Source organism: Lynx canadensis, chromosome B2 (genome assembly GCF_007474595.2).
Source record: "Lynx canadensis isolate LIC74 chromosome B2, mLynCan4.pri.v2, whole genome shotgun sequence".
In the NCBI taxonomy this organism is placed as follows: Eukaryota; Metazoa; Chordata; class Mammalia; order Carnivora; family Felidae; genus Lynx; species Lynx canadensis.
Window position 1 is genome coordinate 11521503 of NC_044307.1, and position 20648 is coordinate 11542150.

Consider the following 20648-nt stretch of genomic DNA (forward strand, 5'->3'; position numbering starts at 1 on the left):
ATCACATTTGTTTTGAGTATTTATTGCTCATAATTTGTCATTTTGTTTCTGTGCAGTCACTTGGGAATTCTTCAATCCTTAAAACAAGTCAGCTTGGAGATTCTCCTTTTTATCCTGGAAAAACAACGTACGGTGGAGCAGCAGCTGCTGCAAGACAACTGAAACTCCGAAACACACCGTATCAGGTTGGTTTGAATAGGAGAAGGACTGATAACGTTAAAAATTGTCAGCGGCACTCCAGTGGAGTTTTGGTTTGATTATTTTTTGGTAAAATGATACCGTTTTCATTTAGGGACTATCTGAACGTTGTATTCGACTTAAGTGAATATTTATTCATTACACTCGGGAGCATGTTATGTGCGTCTGTGTTTTAGGAAGTGTGATGATTAATTCCTTTTTTAAAAAAATTGAGGTGTAAATTATGTATAGTAAAATTTACCCTTCTTAGAGTATTTGCATTTTAACAGAATACATACAGTTGTGTGTGCACTCTGCAATCAAAGTATTGAATAAACATTTCCACCACAGCAAATTGTTACCTTGTGCCTCTCTGTTGTCAACCCCTCTTCCTACCTCTACCCTCTGGCAACCACTGATCTGCTTTCTTTCCCTGTAGTTTTGATTTTTCCAGAATGTCATTTAAATTTAATCAATATAGCATCTAGCCTTTGAATCTGGCCTCTTGTACTTAGCATAATGCATCTGGAATGGATCTTTATTTTATTTTTTATTTTTTTTAATTTTTTTTTTTTTTTCAACGTTTATTTATTTTTGGGACAGAGAGAGACAGAGCATGAACGGGGGAGGGGCAGAGAGAGAGAGGGAGACACAGAACCGGAAACAGGCTCCAGGCTCCGAGCCATCAGCCCAGAGCCCGACGCGGGGCTCGAACTCACGGGCCGCGAGATCGCGACCTGGCTGAAGTCGGACGCTTAACCGACTGCGCCACCCAGGCGCCCCATGGAATGGATCTTTATTTTTGCACGTATCAGTAGTTCCTTCTGTTGTTGAGTTGTAACTTGTTTATCCTATCCATTCACTACTGAAAGGACACTTGGGTTTGATGTGATTTGGAGCAGTTGTGAATAAGTGGTTTTAAGCGTGTTATGTGAACATTAATTTCCATTTCTCTTGGGTAAACACCCAGAAGTTGGCTGCTCGGTCTTATAGTAAGTATACATTTAACTTTCTAATAAATTGCCAAACTGTTTTCCACAGCAAAGTAATGCTGTTTTCTCAGCAAAGTAATGGAAGAGTGTTCTCGCCAGCACTTGTCATCAGTTTTTCATTGTTTTATTTTAGCCATTCTAATAGGCATGTTGTGGTATCTCCACACCACCGTGGCTTTTATTTGTGAAATTAAGCATCTTTTCATGTGCCTGTTTGCCATAGATGTGTCTTCTTTGGTGAAATATCTGTTCAAATCTTCTGCCCATTTTTAAATCGGGGCGCTTTCTTATTAATGAGTTTTAAGAGCATGCTACACCTTTATTAAGTCCTTTATTACATACGTGTTTTGCAAATGTTTTCTCCCATTCTCTGGCTTAAGTCTTTTACAGAGAAGTTTTTACTTTTCATGGCATTCAGTATATTGGGTTTTTTCCTTATATGCCTCATGCATTTGGTGTAGTATGTAGGACATTTTTGCCTAGCCTAGGGTCACAGTGTTCTTCTGTGTTTTCTAGTGGATTTATAGTTTTAGGTTTTGTTTTGTTTTGTGTTTTTAAAGTTTATCTTCTTTTGAGAGAGAGAGAGTGGGGAAGAGGCAGAGAGAGAAGGAGAGAGAATCCCAAGCACACTCTTCTCTGTCAGCACAGAGCCCCCCGACTCAAGGCTTGAACTCCTGAACTGTGAGATCATGACCTGAGCCGAGGTCGAGAGTTGGTTGCTTAACCGGCTGAGCCACCCAGGCACCCCATAGTTTTTTTGTTTTTTTTTTAAGTTTGTTTGTTTATTTTGAGAGAGACAGAATAGGAGGGGCAGAGAGAGAGGGAGAGAGAGAATCGCAAGTGGGCTTCACACTGTCAGCGCAGAGCCTGATGCACGGCTCGAACTCACGAACTATGAGATTGTGACCTGAATCGAAACCAAGAGGTGGAAGCCTAACCGACTGAGCCATCCAGGCACCCCCACAGTTTTAGGTTTTAATTTAGGCTTCTGATTTATTTTGAGTTAACTTTTGTATATGGTATGTATCATGTCATGAGGGATCAAGATTCATTTTTTTTTTAACATAACGAATGTCCAATTTTTTTAGTAGCATTTGTTGAAAATGTTGTGCTTTCTACATTGCATTGCCTTTGCATCTTTGTTGAAAATCAGTTGACCATATACGTGGTTCTATTTCTTGACTTTCTATTATCTTCCATTTCTATGTATCCTTTGGCCAACTCTACATTCTTTTGATTACTATAGTTTATAGTAAGTGTTGAAATCGGTAATGTGAGTCCTCCAACTTTGTTCTTTTTCAAGCTTGTCTTGACTTTCCTAAGTCATTTACTTTTTCATAATTTTAGAATCATGTTACCAGTTTTTACAATCTATTGGAATTTTGATTAGAATTGCATTGAGTCTGAAGGTAAATTTAGGGAGAAGAATATACATCTTAATAAAATTGAATCTCCCAGTCCTTGAACACAGTATGTCTCTCTATTTAAGTTTTTGAAATTTCTTTCATCAGTGCTTTGTAGTATTCATCACACAGACCTTGCACATATTTTGTTAGATTTATACCTAAGTATTTCTTGTTATTTGGTGTTAATTAAGAATAAATGGCTGTGGGGCACCTGGGTGGCTCAGTCAGTTGAGCGTCCGACTTCGGCTCAGGTCATGGTCTCACGGTTTGTGGTTCGAGCCCCACATCAGGCTCTGTGCTGACAGCTCAGAGCCTGGAGTCTGCTTCGGATTCTGTGTCTTCCTCTCTCCCTCTCTGCCCCACCCCCACTCATGCTCTGTCTCTCAAGAATGAATAAACATTAAAAAAAAAAAATAGCTCCAATAGTCTGTTCCATAAATTGAATACATAGTCAGAATACCTTCCAGCAAAGAAAATTTCAGGCTCATTTAACTTCCTTGGTGAATTCTACCAAACATTTAAGAAAGAAAGAATACCAATCTTATGCATACGTTTTTGTATAATAGGAGGGTACACTTTCCAACATATTATGGGGCAAGTATTACCCTGATACTGAAACCAACCAAAGGCATTACAAGAAAGCCACAAACTAATATTTCTTAGGCATTACAGACCCAAACCTTCTCTATAAATATTTGTAAAGAGAATCTAACATATATAAAAAGGCTACTATTTCATAATCAAGTAGGGTTTATCTTGGGAATGCAAGGTTAGTTCAACATTTGAAAATTAACGTGAGCTACCATTTAAACAAACTAAAGAATAGAAACTGTATGATTATCTCCATAGATGCATAAAACACATTTGACAAAATTCAGCATCCTTTCATAATAAAAATTTCCTGTAGCCTGAGGAATAAATGGGGATCTTCTCAACCTGATAAATGGTAGCTACAGAAAATCTTTAGCTAACATCATACCGATGGTGAGAAACAGAGTACTGTTCTCCTAAGGCCAGGAAGAGAACAAGGCTGTCTGCTAGCATTGCTGCTGTGTAGTGCTGTACTGCAGGGCCTACCCACTGCACGAAGGAAGAAAGTGTTACTCCTATTCATAGACAACATGCTTATCCACATAGAAAGGCCTAAGAAATACAAAAAAGTTATCAGAACTTAATGAGTTCAGCAAGATTACAGAATACAAGGTCATTATGCAAAATCAGTTATATTTGCATATAAGCAAAGAACAGTTGTAAATTGATAATAAATTTAAGGTGAATCCCACCATCCTGTATTTTATCCTATGAGTTCTTTGAAGCCCGTAAGAAATTGTTTTGTCTATATGGCGTTGTGCTTACGTTTACAGATTTTGACATTTTAAAGATGGAGGAGTAATTATACTTTCAGTAAGTAGACTCTTGGAGAGGGGAATCTGTGAAGATGAGTCTATGACAAACATAGAAATGGCATAGAAACAAGTATATTTTAAGACTGTCTTGTCTTTAGTTTCTTGTTTTCCTAATTAGAGGATGGTTTCATGTATGTAGTTAACAGTAATTATGAGTTTTATTTCTGAATGTGTTCATGAAGGGCAGTATTTTGTTATTTAAGAAAATGTTAACTAGATGTTGGAGTTACACAGGGAGCTTTTTCTAAAGCTTAAACTGGATCGTATTCTTTAAAAAATTTTTAAAGTTAAAATAATAGTTCAGCCTGTTAGTAGATAAGATGATGCAAGCCTGTGATTCATAGAATAGTCCAAGTCTCAGTATATTCTTGCTTTTCTTCATTTCTTTCTTACATTGAATCCTGTACTTTTTAATGGTGAATTGTGACATACCCTTAGAATCTGTCTCAACACAGGCTTCCAGATGTTTATTGCTGACGTTTGGGACAAAGCTAATAATTCCTTTCCTAGAGTATTAGAGCGGGAGGTATATTAAAGATTCTGTAATTCAACTCCATTTTGTGGATTAGCAAACTAAAGCCCTGAGTGGTCAGTGGCCAGTAGAATCCAGTGACAGGACAGACTATCAGATTTTCCTAGAGAATTCTAATGTTGCTTCATGTTTGCCCAAGCCTCTGGCTTGAACAACAGTTCTTAATGGGCATCAAGTTCTCGATAAAACTAATGGAGAATCATGCAGCTACTCTGGAAATGTTATCATTGTTTGGTATCGGACAGAGAAACAAAGTAGTTATGGTTCAAGTTTTCAGACATTGTGAGCTATTTGTAGAGATTCAGTTGTGTTTTGATTGTGATAATATCTTTATATTAAGCATTACCAAACTTGCTTTGTGGTAGTCCTTTGGTTATTGGAATGTTGTAATGTATTTTTGAGAAAAGGAACTGTTTTAGTTGGAATTTGTAAACATTGCTTATGTATTAAAGGGTACTTGTCTATTCTTTATAAGGTTTTTTCCTTAACTTCAATTTTAATAAAGTTAAAAGGTTATTAAGAAATAGCCCGAGTATTTAAAAATTTTTCTTGGGGCGCCTGGGTGGCGCAGTCGGTTAAGCGTCCGACTTCAGCCAGGTCACGATCTCGCGGTCCGGGAGTTCGAGCCCCGCATCAGGCTCTGGGCTGATGGCTCGGAGCCTGGAGCCTGTTTCCGATTCTGTGTCTCCCTCTCTCTCTGCCCCTCGCCCGTTCATGCTCTGTCTCTCTCTGTCCCAAAAAAATAAATAAACGTTAAAAAAAAAAAAAAATTTAAAAAATTTTTCTTATTTCAAAATTTGAGAAATTAGTTTAAAAATGCTAATTTCCTTTACAATAGAGCCTACAGTCTCTTCATTTAGTTATCTTGGAATTTAATTAATACCCAGAATAACTAATATTTCGATATTCTCATTTATTTAGTTCTTTGATTTACCTATGTTTATTTTTTGTTGGATTACAGTTGACACACGATGTTACATTAGCTCTAGGTGTACGACGTAGTGACAACATAGTGACTCAACAAGAAGTGTTCTTTGATTTAAATATCAGGGATAAATGGATCAAAGTAATGCCTGAACTTTATACCAGTGATCTCCCTTTTCCCATTTAACATAGTTGCAGATCTTCAGTGCGGTGTGTGCTGTCTTTCTTGTTTCCGATTGTAAAAGTAATTGGCTTTTCAGTAAAAGGTATAAAGAAGAAAAGTTGAACTTAGGCATAATGACACCATCCAGAGATAAATTCCTGTTAGGACATTAATCCTATTTCTCTTTGGATATCTGTTCTGTTTTGTAAATACTTTTAGTTCCTGAAATCTGTGCTTTAGAGTTTATGGTCCAAAACAGTAATGCAACGTTTACTTCATAGGCGCCAGTCAGAAGGCAGATGAAAGCTAAGCAGCTGAGTGCACAGTCCTATGGTGTGACCAGTTCCACAGCTCGGCGGATATTGCAAACTTTAGAGAAGATGTCAAGCCCTCTCGCGGTAAATTTTTAGAATCACAAGTAAATGCAGGTATATAACGACATTTGACTTTTGTGAAAAATTTTAACTTTGGTATTGTTTCAACATTAACAGGATGCAAAAAGAATCCCGTCTGTTGTTTCTTCTCCCCTGAATTCTGTAAGTTGACTTATAAACCTTTTATAAGAGATAACGTTTTTATATATTGGTGATGAAAGTCCTGTTTTTCTCAATTTCCAGTCTATTCTAATGGCATTTTACTTTTTCAGCCTCTTGATAGGAGTGGAATAGATACGACCTCAGACTTTCAGGCCAAAAGGGAAAGGGTAAAACTTCTTTTGCCTTTATTTACTTAAAGTTTCAGCAGTTTTATTGTATTTATTTTTTAGTTAGTAAATATAGAAATTAAATTTGATAGTCATTAGGGGACACGTTTGAAAGATAAGATTTGTTTCCTTGGACATTGTGGCGGCTTGTGAGGGCCTGCCTTAGCACAACGCTATATATGTAGTAAGTGCTCAGTACTTTTTGGTTATTTGCCATTTCCATCTTCAGCGTCTTGGTAGTCTATGAGTGACTCAGACTTTTTGATAAATAAAAATAGGAGTGGACAATGCTTGACATGTTTAGTAATTATAGAAGTTCAGTGAACTAAACCCTCATTGAGCATAATCCTCTTTTAAACTTTCCTCATTAACATGTCAAATCTGTTGTGTGTAATAGAGTTTCATTAGTCAAAATAGTGTTCCAAGATACTGGAACTAATAAATATAACTTAGAGTCTAATTTCTTGATGACCCTTTCAGTGTATTCTATTTGGTTAAAATTAGTTTTGGAGGTTACTGTGGAAAAATTAAAATGCTTGATAGAGTTAAAGAGGTATATTTTTTGTAAGTTATACTTGTGGCTAGTTAAGTATCCTTCAGGAGAAGCAGAGTCCCAGATCCTTACTTGTGAAAGCTTTTACTACAACACCAGTTTCCCTCAGAAGTCACTGATTAAAATAATCATAATTTTCTGAATTCGTTGTGAGAACTGTGTGTGAGATATTGGTAAGTTATAATTATTTTTACTAAAATTCTGCAGAGAAGAAGGCTAAAATTGAGAGTTTGGGGAGGGATAGTGTTACTTCATAACACTATCTAGAATTAACTAGATGTTTGTGATCAGGCAAAAGAGAATCCATTATTAGCCATGGCGATGGGATTAATTTATGGCATTGGCTGCTTTTCTCACACTCCTGTTTTATATTAGATTGTTTAAAAAGTAAATTAAAAAATTGTACCATAATACAAGTTCTCATTGATAAAAGTCTTTATTAATGTTTAAATGTAGTATCGATACAGTTTTATTAATGGGTGTGAAGATATATAAAGGCCAGAATACAATATTGTAGTTCATGTTTCACAGATGTAACAGTCTACAGAATAGACTGTCATTGAGTTATAAGATCACAGTTGTGATGAGGATTTAGGGAAGAGCTAGTATGCAGGAGCTTTGCCTTGGAAACCAATGTTGTTCACAGCTGCTGCTAAGAGAAAGGACTGTATTCATTGTATTACAGTCTTTGGACAGAGTACAAGTTCTTGGCTTTATGGTCCTCTTTCACCAACAGGACTTTTACTGTGTTTCCGTGTTGCAAAAGACTGTTGACAAAACACTTGTGTGCTCAGATAATAATGCCAGTTTATTTTAGGATTTGGAATTCTTTTTTTTTTTTTTTTTTTTTAATTTTTTAAGTTTATTTAGAGAGCGCGCACATAAGCGCACGCGCGCGTGTGTGTGTGGAGGAGGGTCAGAGAGAGAGAGAATCCCAAGCAGGCTCTGCACTGTCAGCCCAGAGCCCCACGCAGGGCTTCATCTCACAAAATGTGAGCTCATGACCTGAGCTGAAATCAAGAGTTGGCTGCTTAACCAACTGTGCCACCCAGGTGCCCCTAGGATTTCAAATTCTTAACACAGTTTTACTAATAAATTTTAAGACTTTTAGTTTGGTTTTTAAATAACAATAGGGGAAAATTAACTTGGAGAGAGGTTTGCTCACAGTTTTAGCAATTATTTTCATAGCTAGTTTAAAAATAATCTTATTTCCAGCTGAAGGATATCTAGAGAGTAATTTGGGGAAAATGTGGCAAAATCAGTTTTAGTTTCTGTATTTGAAATTCAACATGTGAAAACTTAGATTTGTAGAACAGTTTTGAATATAGTTTCCATTTTTCTGCTTATATGAAAAGTCATTAAGTGTAGAAAAAAAATAGTCTGAAGCTATTTGGGATTTTATTATATACAGGTTTACATATAAACCTATTACTATTCTATTACTATCTATTTTTCCTTTTAGTATTTGTTTGCATATACTGGATATTTCTCTAGGCATTTTCATGGTCTCTAGCTCACATTAGCTATTGCCAGATAACGTTTAGATATGTGTCACCGATATATATGAAAAAAAAGTTTTTTCTATGATTTCTGATTACCTATAAGGTGGATTCTCAGTATCCCCCCGTTCAGAGACTCATGACCCCGAAGCCGGTTTCCATAGCAACAAATAGAACTGTTTATTTTAAACCGTCTCTGACCCCATCTGGTGAATTAAGGAAGACTACTCAAAGAATAGATAAAAAGCACAATGTGAGTATGTGTTTATTTTCACTATTCTTTTTTTTTTTTTTTTTAAACATTTATATGTTGGAGAGAGACACGGTGTGAGTGGGGGAGGGGCAGAAAGAGAGGGAGACACAGAATCCGAAGCAGGCTCCAGGCTCCGAGCTGGCAGCACAGAGCCCGATGTGGGGCTCGAACCCACAGACCGTGAGATCATGACCTGAGCTGAAGTTGGACGCTCAACCGACTGAGCCACCCAGGCGCCCCTATTTTCACTATTCTTTGGATATTGATAAAAATGAGTAAGAATAAATAATATATGAGTAGTCCACCATTGCAGTCTAGCAACTAGGTAATACATAGAGTTTGTGTATTAGTGATGGTTACGAGTTGGTGTGCCTTTCAAATGGCTGGCACTGTGATCAAATCGTAAATTAGTATTTACTAGTAAGTAACACTAGTATGTACTCATGGTTTAGATGAAATAATTTTGCCAGACTTGCTTTATTGGTGTGTTTTGTTTGTGTTGTTGTTGAACTATTTGAAAATAAAATTTTGTATAACACATCTGTTCACCCCTAAGTACTTTGGCATGCATTTCCTAATTACTTCTATATTACCATATCCAAAGAAATTAATGTAATATTGTCTAATATCTAGTCCACATTCCAGTGTTGTTTACAGCTCCTTTTTTGAATCAGAATCCAAGCAAATATCACACATTGCTTTGCGTTTTCTCTTTCTGACCTCAAACCTTGACCCTTACCACATTGTTTTTTTTTTTTTTTAAACAACTGTTTTATTGAGATGCAATTCACATACCTAATTGAAGACTACAGTGGAACAGTGATTTTTAGCATATTCACAGGGTTGTTTGGTCATTACCACTGTTAACTCTAGAACATTTTTATAACCATTCATCCCAACCACCCAAAATCTCATTCCCACCCCTCCTTCTCCAGCCTTAAGCAACCACTGATCTGTCTTTATAGATTTGCTTGTACTGGGCATTTCATTTAAATGGAATCATAGAATATGGTTTTTAGTGTCTAGTTTATGTCACTCAGCATGTTTTCGAGGTTCATCCGTGTTGTAGTGCACATCAGAACTTTACTCCTTTTTATGTGGCTGAATATTTCATTGTTTGGATATGCTAGATTTTGTTTATCCTTTCATCAGTTGAGGGAAATTTGGGTCGCTTTTACTTTTTGACTGTAACGAATAATACCGCTTTCAACTTTGGTGTACAGGTGTTTTGTAGGCATATGTTGCGGTGTTTCTGGGGTCTGTACCTAGGAGTGGAATTGCTAGGCACATTGGTTTTTGAAGAGACCAGGCCAGTTGTCTTAAAAATGTCACCATGTTCTGGGGTTGTGTTTTCTTGTGTTGTTTAGCTAAAGTGTATTTTTGGTATTTATTGTATTTACATGGTATCTTGTGCATTACTTGTGCATTTACTTATATTTAATCTCATCTGATCTTCATAATCTAATTTATTAAAAATTTTCAAGCTAAAGTTGACAGAATAGTAGTCTTTAGCCATTACTCCTCGTTTCACCGAATCATTAACATTTTGTCATACTTGCTTTATTAAAATTTTAAAAATATTTCACATATAATTTTGGATTCATAGACTTTGCAAGAACAGTTTTAAAACTTCACAGTATACTATGTCCTAATTTTACTGTGTGTTTCCTACAAACAGGGAATTCCTTTAATGTAATAATTGCAGAATAATTATCAAAAGCAGAAACTTAACATTATACAATTCTGTGATCTGATCTATAGATTTTATTTTGATGCTGCCAGTTATCCCAAAAGAAAAAAATTCAAGATTATGTATTGCATTTTTTAGTTTTCTTGTCCCTTCATCTCCTTTAGTCTAGAACAGTTCCTTAGGGTTTTTGTTTGTTTTTGTATTTGCTAACATTGAGATTTCTAAAGTGCAAGTAAGTTACTGTGTAGAATGTTCTGCAGTTTGGGAATGTCTGATGTTTCCTCATGATTAGATTCTAATTATGTGCTTTTGGTAATTAAGGTTGCAGCGGTAAGATTTTTTCGCTGCGAAGTGATGATTTTGTCTTTTGTAATTAATAAATATCTGGTGGGTAGATAACTGAGAGGATAAATCTCCTCTCAGTAGTTAGTATTATTGGTGATTTTTGCCTAAACCTGTTTGTAGATTGCCAGTGGGTGGTTTTCTAATTCCACCTATCTTTCAACATTAGTTGACCTCCTACTGGAGGAAAAGTTTTCTTTAATCTCATTTACATACCTATCTTTGAATGTGTTTTTAAAGTCAACTTTAATTCTCACATTCTGTAGTTTATAATCCTTTATTGGCATTATTTTGATGTTCATGTTCTATCATTTGGCCTTTGAACTGGCTCCTGTGTCCTTTTAATATTTCCTCTCAGTTTTTTGTTTTTGGTTTTTTTTCCCCCCTCAGTTTTTGAACATTTAGTTGCTTTTGATGTAAAAGAATCTAGGCTTGTCCTATAAGTTTCTGGTCTCAGCCCTGTGATTTGCTAGCTCTCCAAGGAGCCATGATATTCTTTTAATGGAAGAACTTAAATTAGAGGGATGCATTTCCCAAAGAAGATCCTTGTAAATTTGCTTACACCTTTAATAGGCCAGAATGAGAGAAGAGTAAAAGTATTTTTGCGGTCTGTAAGTGTATTAATTTTGTGTACTACTATTTTATTGAAAGGGCAGTGTGCTCAGTGACATTTTATGTGTATAGTCATGTTGTAACTTAGTTGTTGTTCAGAAACAGGGTGTAAGTTGGAAGTTTTAGGATTCACTCACTAAAAACCCATCAAATTCCTGATTTCAAATATTAAAATGGATTGACAGAAGGGGAGTATTAAGAAAATGAAAACAAATAAGCAGGCATGTAAATCTCTGGTGTGCTCATCTTATTCTAGACTGGATATGAGAACCCTGTGACACCAGGACAAAACAGAGAACAACGAGAAAGGTAATGCGTCTTCATAGTTAAGCTTCTTTATATGTCATTTGTAAGGTCTGTGTTTGACTTATGTATGTTTTTTTGAAGATTAAGAAGGTTAAAAAACAAACGTTATACACACACACACAAATCTGTCCGCATTTATTATTTTTTTTATTAATTTTTTTTTTAACGTTTGTTATTTTTGAGAGACAGAGAGCAAGCAGGGGAGGGGCAGAGAAAGAGGGAGACACAGAATCAGAAGCAGGCTCCAGGCTCTGAGCTGTCAGCACAGAGCCCGACGCGGGGCTCGAACTCAAGAACCACGAGATCATGACCTGAGCTGAAGTTGGCCGCGTAACTGACTGAGCCACGAAGGCACCCCTCTGTCTGCTTTTAAAATCACATTCAGTTGTATATTTATTTTCTTGTTAGCAGTTCTGATTTTTAGGTGTTCAGTTAGTTAACAAGTTATGGACCAGAGTAATATATCATTTGTTTTAATTTTCTTTTTCTTTGCCTAGTGGCTTTTCTTACCCAAATTTCAGTATGTCTGCAGCCAATGGTTTATCTTCTGGAGTAGGTAGTGGAGGCGGCAAGATGAGACGAGAGAGAACACGCTTTGTTGCATCTAAACCTCCAGAGGAAGAGGTAGGTTATATGCTTGTATTCTTGAAGTTTATTAAAAGCTTTGGTGTAGTGGTGGTGAGGGGAGTTCTGGAAGGGTGGGTCTTGGGGGAGACCCAGCACAGGAATGAATAATCTGCCACTGAAATAGTCCCTTCCAAGTGAGTGTGCATGCGTGTGTGTGTGTGTTCAGTTAGCGGGCTTTTTGAACCACCTTCACTGTGACGGCACGGAAAACCTAACCTGGTGTTTTATGGGTACCATTAAAAAGCCATAATTCCTTTCAGTAAGAGAATTACAACTGAAATTCTTTGACCTTTGGAATGTTACTGTTTGGTTGGGTTTTGTCTGTTTCTGAAATTTACATAAATGGATTAATACTGTTACATGTTCTTCTCATTTGCCATTTTCTTCCTCTGATTTGTGAAATTTGTGGGTGTTGTAAAAGATAATTGCCGGGTTGTTTAATTTCACTGTTATAGATTTATCCAGTATGAAAATATACCACAGTCCACTCTGTACATCCTAATACATGCTGAAGTCAGTATTTATGCACTTCTGCCTCAGCACATACAAGCAGTACTTTCTCTAGGCTGTTTATCTGGGAATGGAGTTGTTGGGTTATCGGGGAGGATCCACATCTTCAAACATAGTAAATGTTGCCTTATTGCTCTGAAGGCAGTTTGAATACTGTAGGGTAGATCTGCTTTTTCTTTAGAGTACTTGATTTTATTTATTTTTTTTTTACATTTTTGCCAAGGTGATATGTGTAAAGTGTTATGCCATTGGAGTTTTATTTAGCATTTCGTGTTTACTAGGGAGGGAGACCTCTTTTTGTGAGTTTCTTGTCATTTAGGGTTCTCTTCCTTTATCCATTTTTTTATTAGGAAGAGTTCCTTATATATTCTGAACCGGAAAGTTTGGAAACGATAAGGACTAATCAAAGATCGGTTAAATTAGCCTGTATTTCTATAGGCTGCTCTGTTTGTTTCCTAACTACTTCTGGGTTGAATGCAGGCCTTCTTCCATTCTTTTCACAGGTGAATTTCATCCTAACTGAATCATTTAAGTTTTGATACCTAATACTTGCATTTGTTTTTTGTTTCTTTTTTTTTTTTTTTTTAAGTTTCTTTTTATTTATTTTGAGAGAGCAAGCGGTGGGGGGGGGGGGGGGGGGGGGAGGGGGGTGCAGAGAGAAGGAGAGCGAGAATCCCAAGCAGGCTTTGAGCTATCAGCACAGAGCCCAAGGCAGAGCTCGAACTCACGAACCATGAGATCATGACATGAGCTGAAATCAAGAGTTGGACACTTAACCAACTGAGCCGCCCAAGCACCCTTGTTGTTTGTTTCCAATTAAAATTTCATTTGTGACTTCTTCGTTGATGCATGAGTTTTATTTTTTTAGGAGTTTTTAGATTTTTAAGAGCTTTTTTTTTTTTTTCAACGTTTATTTATTTTTGGGACAGAGAGAGACAGAGCATGAACGGGGGAGGGGCAGAGAGAGAGGGAGACACAGAATCGGAAACAGGCTCCAGGCTCTGAGCCGTCAGCCCAGAGCCCGACGCGGGGCTCAAACTCACGGACCGCGAGATCGTGACCTGGCTGAAGTCGGACGCTTAACCGACTGTGCCACCCAGGCGCCCCTTGGAGTTTTTAGATTTTTAAACAGGAGATCTTCTGGAACAGTTTCTGTTGACTATAAAATCATGTGTTAATTGAAATTATAAGAGTTAGTATTAATTTCCTTCTTGTCTCTTGGTATGCTTTCCAAGTTTGTGCAGAGTAGGCAGTCTTTCTTTTCCATTTTCTTTATCTCCTCTTTTCCTGTTTAGCACTTTTGTAGTTGTGCCTCTCTGACTCACCGGAACCACGACTGCTTTGGCAGCTCGGACGTTCTGCCTCTGAGCCTCGCTTGTGATGCATGACATTATGCTGGGGTCTTGGCTCAGTACTGGTCTTGAGGTTTTGTCTTTTTCTGAGGTTCTACTTGTTCTGCTGCAGTGTTGTGAAAGGAAGGACTGTATTAATGTATTCTGTCTACCATCTTGAAAGAAAAAGTCTTGAATGCCATTCGTGATTCAGCTCATAAAATTTTGTAGTTTTCTTAAGCAAACCAATTTTCTGTTGTTACAAAAGCTCTTTATGTAGACATGATTAAATTACCTTTAAGAAATGGGTTATTTTGGGGCACCTGGGTGACTCAGTCGGTTAAGCGTCCAACTTGGGCTTGGGTTATGATCTCACAGTTTGTGGGTTCGAGCCCTGCATAGGGCTCTGTGCTAATAGCTCAGAGCCTGGAGCCTGCTTTGGATTCTGTGTCTCCCTCTCTCTCTGCTCCAACCCCACTCGTGCTCTGTCTGTCTCTGTCTTTCTCAAAAATAAAAGATTAAAAAAAAAAAAACATTAAAAAAATGAGTTATTTGTCTTGCTTTGTATACATAAGGAAATTACTATGTGATTAGTATAGCTCTTTATGTAGCCTGTTCTTTAGACAAGGCTTTATATTTCTCAGTAAAATTTGTGTCTCTAGCTTTTTAAAGTTTATCCCTGTATGAAGAAAACATCTTGGTGTGGTGTTTGCCAGATAACAGATCTGTGAATTTTGTTTCTTTCTCTTCAGTTTCAACTTTTTTTTTTTTTTTTAATTTTTGTTATTTTTGAGAGAGAGAGAGACAGAGAGCAAGCAATGAAGGGGCAGAGAGAGAGGGAGACACAGAATCGGAAGCAGGCTCCAGGCTCGGAGCTGTCAGCACAGAGCCCAACGCGGGGCTCAAACCCACAGACCGCGAGACCATGACCTGAGCTGTAGTTGGCTACCCAACCGACTGAGCCACCCAGGCACCCCTCAGTTTCAACTTTTATGAAGAATATATTCCTAAGATCTTTAGCTGAAGTTGATGTTTAGATCTGTAGCTCAGTTTTGACTGTCTTACAGAAAGATATGTGTTTTGTGTGTCTTTTGTTGTATCAAGACATTGGGAGGGCGTGAAAGTTTATTAATTTACTTTGTTTCCTCTTACTGGTTGGTATACTGTAAGGAGCTTTATGAAAGTCTCACTCCAGAACTCTTTATCACCTCCTCCCTTCTCTGGGCCCCCTGTCCATTCTGGCCAACTGCCAACTGCCAACTTTGTATCCCAGGATGCCTCACCCAATTCCTGTCCTTAGTTCTGTTCCACACTGGAGTTAGTCTTCACATATCCGAGGAAAGTGGTACAAAAGGGGTGGCTGCCGCAAATTTTCTGCCTACCTTCTGTTTTTTAAATCTAGGTAGAAGAGGTTTCTAGGTAGACGCTTTCTTATTTTGTGTTCAGTGCTGTTTTCGCTTCAGATGACAAGTAACGTTTAGACTAGTTCTTAATTCAGATATAGTGAATAAGAACTTTTGGTAAAGGATGGAACATTTGTGGGTATTTTAATGGGTTTTTGGGATAAGTCAAATGGAAGACATTTTATTTTTAGTGGAATGTAAACAAATTAGGCTAGTTTCAGGTACTTTTGGCATTTAGCAGGGATTGGTATTTTTTATTCACTTAAACATTCAGGTTAATAGAGCTCTGTGTTGTAAATAACCCATTTTGCATTATGAGGTAGTAAAAGTATGTTTTGCCTTTCACTTTCTCTTAGATCTCAAAATTTATAAGGAATGTGTGTTAGTCACTAAATATTTGGCCTTTTTGTCTTTACTGTGATACCAGTAATAATGAAATAATGAAAAAATCTCATTGATACAGAACAGATTAGGAGTATATAATAAAACTGAGTTTGGGGAGATTTAATTGATTGATATTGTCATGTCAGGTACAGGCCTGCTGCTTACTAACTGAGTGATCTTGGTCAGAATAATTTGTATGTACATCAGCTTATCCGTAAAATGGGGATAAGAAGAATAAATAGCTTGTGTCTGTGGGATGGCTGCCATTTAATAGCTGTATGATATTAAGCCATGTATCTCTCTGTCTTAGTTTCTTCATCTACAACAGTAGTATCTTCCTCATGTGAGATAACCCATGTAAAGGTATTACAAAGGTAATACATAGACACATATCTGGTGATTGTGTTCAACTCAAAGTATCTGGAATAATCCAGTTACAATTCTTAACTTTCTTGTGGACTTGTGGGATCCACTTCTGATCAACTAAGTCAAAATTTTGGTGAATAGGCATCAAATTTAGGCTTGGTTCAAGGTCAGTGATAAAAAGAACCAGGATGTCCAAGTCTGTGGCTTATTGAGTTGGCATAAGTAAGATAATAGGTTGTTTAGCTGATGTGCCCAGGTGTTGTGAGGGTCTAAAGGGAAGAAAGTAAGACTGAAGATTGGAGATCAGATGAAACTTCCCTACTGAAATAGTCAAATGCATCTTCGTTCGCTTCCTCTCCCCTCCCTGAAATTTGATTATGATAAGTTTCAAGCATAAGAAATAGGGAAAGAATTGTGTAGTGAACACAAATATACTTAGCACTTAGATTCCAATACTTTGTTATATTTGCTTTATCAAGTGTATATCTTAGTTTCTGATGCATTTCACAGTAAGTCGGAGATCTCAGTATATTTTACCCCAAATACTTCAGCATATATAGCACAAATTGCAGTTAAATATTTGTTGTTTTTAAATTTAGCAAAAGTTTACATGTAGTAAAATGTAAAATTCTTAGGTGTATCATTCATGCATTTGACAAATGGTTGCACCTGTGTAAGCCAAACCCCTTTCGACGTGTCAGACATTTCCATTGCTCTAGAAAGTTTACTTGTGTTCCTTCTCAGTTAGTACTCATCGCCTCCTACTCTGGAGGCAATTATTCTCATTTTCTCCCCCATATGTTGGTGTTGCTTGTTCTGGAACTTCATATTAATACAGTTATGCAGTGTGTGTGTTCTTTAATGCCTGGCTATTATGAATAAAGGTGCTATGAACATTCTGGTAGTGCTTTGTAGACATGTGTTGATTTCTCTTGGGGGTAAATAACGTAGAAGTGGAGGAGCTAGGTTGTATGATATGTGTTTAACTTTCTAAGAAATGCCAACCTCTTTTCCAAAGTGAATATAATATTTTATACCCTCACCAACAGTGTGTCAGTATTTCTTTCACTCTTCATCCTTATTAATAGTTGTCATCATTTAACTTTAGCCATTCTGCTTTGTATATGGTGGTATCATTGTAAGACTGTATTTTACAGTTGTTGGGTATAGTGTTATATAAAGTGTCAGATGACTGATAGTATTTCTTAGATCATCTTTGTTCTTGCTGAATTTTTTTTCCAGGGTGTGGGGTGTGTCTGGTTAGTCTATTAAATTGTTGAGAGATAGGAGTTAAAATTGTCCACTTTCATCTGGTGGATTTGTCTTTTCCCCCTTATGTCAGTTTTTGCTTTACATATTTTGAAGCCCTCATTAAACCATACACCTTAACATCTGTCATGGCTCCTCAGTGATTTGCCTCCTTTAATATTATTAAATGTTCTTTAAAGAAAAAAATCTTTGGAGATGTTCTTTGTCTTGAAATCTGCAATATCTGGTATTAATATAGCTAGCCTCTGTAAGAATAGGCCTTCTTAGGCTTACTAATTACAGGTTATATCTTTTCCCAACCATTTGCCTTTTTTTTTCTTTTTTAACTGTTTATTTTTGAGAGAGAATGAGGAGGGGCAGAGAGAGAGGGATAGAGAGAATCTCAAACAGGCTGTGCACTGTCAGCACAGAGCCTGGTGCGGGGCTCAAACTCACGAACGATGAGATCACGACCTGAACTGAAGTCGGCTTAACTGACTGAGCCACCCAGGTGCCCCCATCCAATTCCTTTTAACTTCTGTCTTTTTAAGTGAGTTTCTTATAGACAGTATATAGGTTAGTCTTTCCTTTTTATCTGTTTTTTTGCCTTTTAATTGGAATGTTTATTTATAATTAATGTAAGTAACATTATAGTTACATATATGTGTGTGTGTATGTGTCTGTATTGGATTAAGGTCTCCCATTTTTATCTTGTTTTCTTCTTTTCCCATTTTTTGGTTTGCCTTCTTTGGAAAGCTGTCTTTTGGTTAATGTTATACTTACATTTTAATTACTTTGCTTTTTATCTCTACCTCTGCATGCCACTTTTAGTGGTTCCTCTTAGAATTTTACTATATGTATCCTTAACTTCCACATTCTACACTGTGTTAATATTGTACTACTTCCTGCAAAATTTAAGAATCTTGCAACTTTATAGTTTGATTTACTGCCCTTCTTTAGTATTTCAGGTTATACTTGTCATTTGTATTAAAATAAGATAGGCTTTAAACCCATAGTGCATAGTTTTTGCTTTATACAGTTATATGTATTTTATTATTTTTTTCTAAATAATTTTTCTCAAGTTTATTTATTTTGAGAAAGAGGAACAGTGCGGGGGAGGGATAGAGAGAGAGGGAGACAGAGAATCCTCAGCTATAGCTATAGCTATAGCACAGAGCCCAACCTGAGGCTTAAACTCATGAACTGTGAGATCATGTCCTGAGGTGAAGTTGGACACTTAACTGACTGAGCCACCCCAGGTGCCCCATGTACAATTATATGTGTTTTCAAGAAATTAAGAGGAAAAACAGTTTTTTTGTGTTTGCTCACATATTGTTCATATCTCCAGAAATCTGAGTCCATTTGTTATTCTGCCCCTTCGCCCTGAAGAAGTTGCAGAGCAGGTTTTATGGCAACAGATTGTTTTAATTTTCTTTTATCTGAAAGCATCTTTATTTTTCCTTTGGGTGGAGGGGTCGACTTTACAGAGCTGTGATTTATGTACCATAAACGACATCCATTTGTAGTATTCACATGGTTTTTAGCCGGTAGGGAATTTAACCCGAAGTCAAACTCTTCTCCCACTTGTGGTGGGTGGCAGCTGGAACTCTGCTAAGTTGGCTCCTTGGTGTCTGCCTTGCACGCGAGCAGGTTACAGGTCTGCTAGAAGCTTGGACAGTTTATGTGCAGATCTATAAGTTCCCCATTCCTGCATCTCCCCTCACGTTTTGAGCTGCTGTGCTCACCTAGCCTGTCCCCTGATTCCTCAGTGAACACATTTGCCGTTCTCTCTCCATTTCAATTGATGTAGTGGTACTAACTCCGAAAGAGTGCAGGAAACTTACCCAGTGCTCCTCGCTTCTTCCACGTGGTTTTTATCTCTGCAGTTTGTGCTTGTTTCTGGTCGCTCTTGCTTCTGGTTGCTTGGCAGTGTTTTCATATGGTTGTTTCTATTTTGTTTAGGATTTACAACTGTTATTTGTCAGGTCAATGTTCAGATACGAACTATTGCACCATCAGCAGAAGCACAACTCTGCTTGCCTTCCAACTCTGGGTTGCTTGAGATGCAGAGTGGTCTTTAGTATATTGGGATAAAAAACCAAGGCATTTCACCAAACTCATTGGTACTGATGTTTATTAAATGCTTGTTTTACATGCCAAGGCCATGTATAACTTTATGTCTTATATTAATACTACAATGGTGGTGTAATTTTTTTCCTCATTTTCAGCCATTAGGAAATTTGTACTGAGGGCAGTTAGGTTCACGAAGCCACCAGGTCTGGTGGTGGCACAGCTGGGATTCAGATCTTGTTCATTTCTTTTGATTTGAGAGCCCACATTGTGGGGTTTTTGTTTTTTTTTTTTTTTGACTGATTGTTATTTTTTTAATATGAAATTTATTGTCAAATTGGTTTCCATACCAACACCCAGTGCTCATCCCAACAGGTGCCCTCCTCAATACCCATCACCCACCCTCCCCTCCCTCCCATCCCCCATCAACCCTCAGATTGCTCTCAGTGTTTTAAGAGTATCTTATGGTTTGGCTCCCTCCCTCTCTTTTTTTTTCTTTCCTTCCCCTCCCCCATGGTCTTCTGTTAAGTTTCTCAGGATCCACATAAGAGTGAAAATATATGCTGTCTTTCTCTGTATGACTTACTTCACTTAGCATAACACTCTCCAGTTCCATCCACGTTGAGCCCACATTGTTAACCCTGTATGCTGCTGCCTCCTCCCTGTTCTCAGTTCCACCTGAAAGTAAGTAGGGATAAAAGAATGACTTGAAAGATGAAATCTATCATTATGACACATGTTGTGTTTTAGGAAATGGAAGTGCCAGTATTGCCGAAAATCTCTCTACCCATCACCAGTTCTTCACTGCCTACCTTCAATTTTAGTTCCTCTGTGATCACAGCTTCCTCTCCATCACCCGTTAGTCCTTCACAATCACTGACAAACAAGGTACAAAACTATTGTACAAATAGAGGTGATTTTTGTTCCTTATTTAAAAAAAAATACTATATTCTGTTTGAAGCGTTAAGTTCTTGCTATGGAAATTGAGAATAAGAGAAAAATGGAAATGGTGTTTTGCTTTTTAAAGTGTATGTTATAAAGGGATACATTATAATGGAGTGCTGTTTAATTCTTATGCAATGCCTTAGAGATTGATGATTATAAGTTTGTTTCCAATGTTTCTGATTTAAGATACTTTTTTTTTTTTTTTT

General features: G+C 37.2%; 1 protein-coding gene across 4 annotated transcripts in view; it reads left to right on the plus strand.

The window, feature by feature from the left end:
- Positions 1-20648, plus strand: part of NUP153 (nucleoporin 153) — a 78078-nt gene that overhangs the window by 28040 nt on the left and 29390 nt on the right. For 2 of the 4 annotated variants that reach the window (XM_030314783.1, XM_030314787.1), the window contains 8 exons: positions 57-185; positions 5882-5998; positions 6092-6136; positions 6247-6303; positions 8462-8608; positions 11509-11561; positions 12056-12182; positions 20248-20385. In XM_030314783.1, the coding sequence (XP_030170643.1) occupies positions 57-185; positions 5882-5998; positions 6092-6136; positions 6247-6303; positions 8462-8608; positions 11509-11561; positions 12056-12182; positions 20248-20385 (813 nt within the window). The remainder of the gene's footprint in view (positions 1-56; positions 186-5881; positions 5999-6091; positions 6137-6246; positions 6304-8461; positions 8609-11508; positions 11562-12055; positions 12183-20247; positions 20386-20648) is intronic. The other 2 variants (XM_030314786.1, XM_030314784.1) reach the window with 2 other exon arrangements.